Below are 6757 nucleotides of genomic sequence, written 5' to 3'. Positions count from 1 at the left end.
CAAATATATGAAATTGCCTTCTTTTATGATGCCTCTTCTATAGTTTGTTCCATTATTTGTTTATTTTTTAGGTATTTCTCTTTTCTAATTTTATGCCAATTGCCTTTGCCATATAACGTTCTCCAAAAGTTGTTGACTAATAAAGCATTATTGAAATATTCTATATCCTGTATGCCCCAATTTCCTTGCCATATAACATTATCCAAAAATTCTTCACTAATAAACCACTATTGAAACATTTTATATCCTATATGCCCAAGTCCAAGCTTCCACATGCTTAGACCACTTCTAAACAAACTAAATGAATTTTCTGTTCAAATCTTAGATTAGCCCAAAGGAACTTTACAATGATAGATTTGATTATATTGATAATGTCTTTTAACAACTTCTATATATACATCAAAAAAATTGAAATATTGTGATTTCATTTTTAATTAGTTTTTTTATTAATAAAATTTATATTACAATTTAATAATTAAACTCCAAATAAATTAATTTATTTATATTTTATATATTTTTTAAAAATATTTATATCAAACATAAGATAACATTTTAAAAATATATTAAAAATATATATAATTTTAATAAACAAATAATTTAATGTAATTTTAATTAAATAAAAAACATTTATTTAAAAAATATATAAGTAAATTTATTTTTTAATATTTTTTTATTTCATCACACATTCTCCAAACAAAAATAAATCTCATATATTCAAAGATAGATATCATATATTTAATGGAAATTTGAAATTTCTCTTTGATATTACTTATGAACTGAAAATTTTATATAAAACATATGATAACATTTTAAAAATATATATATAATTTTAATAAATAAATAATTTAATATAATTTGAATTAAATAAAAAAACGTAATTTTATATAAAACATAGGATAACATTTTAAAAATATATTAATATATATATATATAATTTTAATAAATAAATAATTTAATATAATTTGAATTAAATAAAAAAAAGTTTATTTAAAAAAAATTATAAGTAAATTTATTTTTTAATATTTTTTATTTCCTTAAATATTTTTGAAACAAAGATAAGTCTCATATATTCAAAGATAAATATCATATATTTAATGTAAATTTGAAATTTCTCTTTCATATTACCTATGACATGAAATTTTTATGATGGGTAGGTTTCTAGATTACTTTTCATTTTAAAGTTAAAATTGACCAAACATCATTTTATATAAGGTGAGAAAACTTGTTTTACAAAGTAGAATAAATTTTATTTATGATAAGTAAGTTTTTAGACTACTTTTATTTTATATAAGGTAAAAAACTTGTTTTACAGAGTAAAATAAGTTTTATTTATGATGGTTAAGTTTTTAGACTACCTTTCATTTTAAGGTTAAAATTTTGACCAAACATCATTTTATATGCGGTCAACAAAACTTGTTTTTATAAAGTAGAATAATTTTTTTTATATAAAGTTCGAATTTTTTCATAAACTATTGATTAGATGAAAGAAATTTAGCTAGCTAGAACCTAGCAAAAATCGTTGATCAGGAAATTTGAAATTGCAAATACAAGGGGATGAGTCGGCAGCACACTCCAATGAGGAATAGAGCGCACAAGGATATTATTGGATGCGCCATTGTTGGATTGGTAGAGCGGGGATAGGGAATTGTTGACCATCCATTTGGTGTTTGATAGATCCTAGATTAGACTAGATTAGACTAAACATCCACAAGATTTCAAGGGGATAGGGTCTTCCATCTTCAGAAGTGTGCAAAGAAGGTGTAGACATAATTTTCACGAAATTTCCTGGCACTGGAAACCTCTGGACATAATTTCCAGGAAATTGACTTTGACAATGTCGGTCAATATACGAGGGCCCATAAATCCTTTATGTTTAGATGGGGCCTTTACACTGCGCAGCGATAGATCTACGAAATTTCCAGGGGTGGAATATTTAATTATTGGCCTTGTCACTTCATGATTGTGGACGGAGATTTGGTAAATTCTTCATCTGAGACGAAGCATAATTTCCACAAAATTTACAAGGCGTCTCGCCATTTTAATCCACCCGCCTGCGCTTCAATCATCTAATTACGCTCGCTGATTAGTTCTAGGCAATCTGAAGCCTCGTGAGCTCCCCGATCTGATCTATCTACCTGCTTATTTTCTGTCTGCCATTTTATCCATTCATTAGCCTGTCTATCCATTCATCGCAATTCTCATTCAAATGGCACAAACCGCTCCCCAACACAATGACAGTGCTGCTTCTTCCTCTTCTCCATCGACCTCTTATGACGTATTCATCAATCACAGAGGTCCCGATGTGAAGAAGACATTCGCCAGTCATCTCTACAAACGTCTTACATCGTTTGGATTGCGAGTGTTTTTGGACAAACCAGAATTGGAAGAGGGGCGCACCTTTCCCTCTCAAATAGAAGCCGCAATTCAAAGTGCCGCTATTCACATAGCGGTTTTTTCTCCCACTTATGCGAACTCTCAATGGTGTCTGGATGAGCTCATCGGCATGATAAGGACGGGGGCCACTATTCTTCCTGTGTTTTACAACGTGGAGCCTTGGGAGCTCCGCAGGACGGGGAAAGATGGAAGGTATGCTGAAGCCCTGCGGAAGCACGAAGAAAAAAATCGATACGACTCAGAGACTATTCAGAAGTGGAGAGAAGCTCTCTCCACTGCTGCAAACATAAGTGGTTTCGAGTTAAAGCAGTTTAATGGGTAAGAATCTCAAACTGACCACCTCCCTCCCTCTTCCGTTCTTCTCCGATCTAGGTATGCATTGTTAGGCATGCGACATTTTATATAAGTGCCTTTTACCAGTTGTTTTATTCTCTGATATTCAGGGACGAGGGAGAACTGTTGGAAGCGGTCGTGCTGCGCGTGTTGAATCATGTTGACAAAACACCATTGAAATTTGTGGCCGAACATCCAACAGGTTTGGAGGAAAAGTTGAAGGAATTTGAAACCAATGTTCTGCAGCAGCAGAAGGGCAACGTTGTGGGGATTGTGGGTCAAGGCGGTGTTGGAAAGACAACACTGGCCAAACAATACTTCAGCAAGAGGAGATGGCGTTACAGTAGATCGTGTTTTTTATACGATGTCAGAGAAAACGCAGCCAATGGCTCTCTATATTCTTTGCAGAGGAAACTACTGAAGGACTTGACTGGATTGGACCTGCCAATATACAACATTCATGAAGGTATAGAGGAGCTTTTAAAGCATCTATCCTCCTCTTATAACTTTCTTATAATTTTAGATGATGTAGATGATGTTCGACAGCTGCAACCGTTTTTCCCAATTAAAGATATTCTTAGCTCCAATAGCTTGATTTTGATCACCTCTCGTGACAAGAAAATCTTCAAAATAGCAAAAATCGCAGAGACATCAGTCTACGAGCTAAAGGGGCTGCCTTTACTGCACTCCAAAAAGCTCTTCTGCTCTCATGCCTTCAATCAGCCAAATCCTCTACCAGAAGTTGCAGATCTGGTAAATGGTTTTTTGACAGCTTGCGATGGATTACCACTATCAATGAAGGTGTTCGGTGCACTTCTCTTTGGTGAAGACAGATCTTACTGGCAAGACACATTAAATCGACTAAACCACATATTACCTACTACCGAGATATATGAGCGACTTAAAATCAGTTATGACTCGCTCAGTTCAAAGGATCAAGAAATATTCTTAGATATTGCTTGCTTCTTCACTGGAAAAGACATAGATACTGTAATAAAAATCTGTGGTTCAGTTGGGCAGCTTCTAAATCTAAAGAATAAGTGTCTCTTGGAACTTGATCGTGAAAATAAGATAAAAATGCATGATCAAATCCGAGATATGGGAAGACATATTGCGGAGGAAGCGACTCCTCGACGTTTTTGGCATCAGACGCCCAACAACATTGATGATTTGTTGGAGCGATCCTCATGTGTAAGTGCTGCAATCATTCAAACTTTTGTTTAAAGATGAATACTTAAGTTTCTAACTTGTTTGCTGAGAAAGAAAGAAAAACCTTTGTATAATTTTAATGAATGAACAGGGAAACATCGAAGTTCGCGGAATTATGATGGATGGTCCCCTCAATTTCAATGAAGAGAATACTCGCTTGCTGATGAGTGAGATGTCATGGTACAGAAGATGGAGTCCTGAGTTGTTTGGGAACTATCTGAGGCGTCTTTTAGATAATTTCCGTTTTTGTGGCATTTTGAATTTGCAATTTGTCTCGGCTGAAGGTGATTATTTGGAACGGATACTGAGGAGGGCCCGAGCACCACAGGTCCAGTGGATCCGCTGGTATAAGTGTACACACTCTTCCCTACCTTCATGTATTCCCATGGAGAATTTAAAAGTTTTGGAAGTGGAAGGAAATAAATTAAGAGTATTGTGGGAACGTGAATCTCAGGTATGTGTTTTTTTTTTCCTTCAGCGTTCAACTTCATTTTCTAAGTGAAAATCATCATAGACGTTTTTGTGATAGTTGAAACACAAACACTGCAGGTGCCTCAACAGTTGCGAAAGCTGTGTATCTGCGCTCCGCTTTGTCGCTTTCCCAAGTCCTTAATGCAGCTGAAGAACTTGGTAGAGATTGACATAAGGCATGCAGCATTCAAAACTTTGCCGGAAGAACTATGTGATGTGCATTCCTTGGAACACTTAGTGTTAAGAAACTGTACAGAAATGATATCGCTTCCTGATTCACTGGGAAATCTAGCAAACCTCCAGAAAATAGATTTGACAAATGCTTCCAGTTTGCAGATGCTTCCAAGTTCTTTTGGGAACCTTGCTGGACTGCAATACCTATTTCTGAGAGGTTGCTCAAATTTGACCATCTCCAACGAAGCATTTGGAAATATTAGCACCCTGAAAAAGTTAGATCTTAAAGGTTGTAGCAATGTGAGGGAATTGCCTCCCCAAGTGGCACATCAACGGTTCTTGGTACAGTTGGATGTGTCTGGAACGATGTTAACAGGGTTGAACTGCTTGCCCGATTCTGGACTGTTGACTCGGTTGATAATTTTGAGGATAAAGGATTGCCCGGGGTTGAAATGCTTGCCCGATTCCTTTGGACTGTTGACTCAGTTGATAATTTTGAGGATAGAGGATTGCCCGGGGTGGAACTTTAGTCTGCGTTACTGTCCTAAGCGGAAATTCTCTCAGTCGTCTAATTTTTAGATGTTCAGATTACAAAAAAATTCCGGTACCAATAGGATTTGAGAAGGATAATCATCTTTGTCTATTGAGAAGTGTGTAAATTAAAGTAAAAAAAATTATGAATTTGACAATCATTTGCCATAGAGGAGATCTCAGGTGCTGAAGCCTTGATATCATTGGAGCGATTGAGTGTCTATGGATGTGCAAAGATCGAGACAATAGAAGGGTTGGGGCAGCTTACAGAGCTTAAAATCGTAGATCTTTTTAATTTCCCTGAGATACGGGAGCTGCCAGGTGTGGAGCATGGAAGGTGGACCTTTAGTCTGGATAACTGTCCTAAACTGAAATCGACTGATGTTTTAGATGTTCAGATTACAAAAAATTCAGGTACCAATACGATTGGATAAGGATAATCATCTTTGTCTATTGAGAAGTGTGTAAATTAAAGCAAAAGGTTTTATGAATTTGACAATATGATGATATCACAATATTGGAATATGAGCAACATGATAGAACTTGCAAGATGCTAAAAAAGATAGAATAATATCAAAGGACAATGAGCCAGTAACATAATGAAATAAGTAAAAAAGATAGAATAACATTAAAGTACAATGAGCCAGTAACATAATGAAATAAGTAAAATGAGATGCTCACAAATAAAAAAAAATGCAATATGAAGCAATGTTAGATGAATGAATGCAAGATTAAACTATGTGCGATTTAAATCATTTTGGTTGATTTTAATTTATATGTCTAATCTATGGTGAAGTTTTCTCTCAATTTCTCAAAATTTAGTAAGGATTGATGTAAACTAAAAGAAGGATAGGCCAAGCAGGTCCTTATTCCATCATTAATGATGTCCATCTAGCCTCCTTGAGAACCCACATGCCTTTGTTCCGACAAGGGCTCATCCACAAGATAAATATGAGGTCAAGTGTTTGAACCTTTTCTCCAAACTCAAATTTATCAAATCGAATGAAGTTGGTCTTAAAATTTCTATCAACCAAGCTTATGCTTGGAGGTAAATTTTAAATATGCAAGCCTAGATCTAATATGCAAATGAGATTCAAATGGAGTGCAATGCTTCAATGAAATACAATTAGAACAAGTTGCTTCAAAGAGAGAAATACCAATCCTCTTATGATAGGATTATGATAAACACTTAAAGCACAAAATCACAAAGAGATTAACTTACAACAATGATTCAATGAAGCAATAAATATTATTCAATGAAACAAATCGTTATGGAAATAAAACAAGTACCCTAATAGAAAATTCTCTTAATGTGAAACTAAGTTATTGATTAGAATATAATGTCACTTCCCTTATAATATTCCTTTAAGAATGTTTAAGAGAAAATATGAATTTAAGAGCAGAAGTAGTTATCTAAGTGATGGAAGATGAAATTGACAATTAGTGAATTAAAAAATATACTAATTTAACCTAAAACACAAGTGAGATAAAGACAAGAATTACTGAGATTTAAATTTGATCAAGTAGAAATTAGATCAAATAATTAGCAATGAAGCTTAGGTCTACAATAGCCAAGTGAAACAATTCAAGAGAGTAGACTAAAATGCAATGAACATGAAAATGAAACTAATCTAATGAGAGCAAG

At 34.2% G+C, this 6757-nt stretch overlaps 1 protein-coding gene across 1 annotated transcript; it reads left to right on the top strand.

Moving 5' to 3' along the window:
• Positions 1–1769: 1769 nt before the first annotated feature.
• Positions 1770–5449, top strand: LOC149254959 (disease resistance protein Roq1-like). Its single transcript, XM_089457146.1, has 4 exons — positions 1770–2712; positions 2838–3918; positions 4028–4390; positions 4486–5449. Exons 1-4 carry the CDS (start codon positions 2207–2209, stop codon positions 5158–5160), a joined length of 2625 nt encoding a protein of 874 aa, XP_089313272.1. The 5' UTR covers positions 1770–2206; the 3' UTR covers positions 5161–5449.
• Positions 5450–6757: the final 1308 nt, after the last annotated feature.

Source organism: Pinus tabuliformis, chromosome 7 (genome assembly GCF_031772625.1).
Source record: "Pinus tabuliformis cultivar Carrire ecotype Pingquan chromosome 7, CPIR1, whole genome shotgun sequence".
Taxonomy (NCBI): domain Eukaryota; kingdom Viridiplantae; phylum Streptophyta; class Pinopsida; order Pinales; family Pinaceae; genus Pinus; species Pinus tabuliformis.
The sequence above is the reverse complement of the archived record's forward strand: the minus strand, read 5'-3'. Positions and strand labels throughout refer to the sequence as shown.

What these genes read in the sequence shown, in the direction of transcription:
- LOC149254959 (XM_089457146.1), top strand. Translation starts at nt 2,207, where the DNA reads ATGGCACAAACCGCTCCCCAACACAATGACAGTGCTGCTTCTTCCTCT. An exon ending in TGTTGGAGCGATCCTCATGT is followed by an intron (nt 3,919 to 4,027) that starts GTAAGTGCTGCA and finishes ATGAATGAACAG; the next exon opens with GGAAACATCGAAGTTCGCGG. An exon ending in TGTGGGAACGTGAATCTCAG is followed by an intron (nt 4,391 to 4,485) that starts GTATGTGTTTTT and finishes CAAACACTGCAG; the next exon opens with GTGCCTCAACAGTTGCGAAA.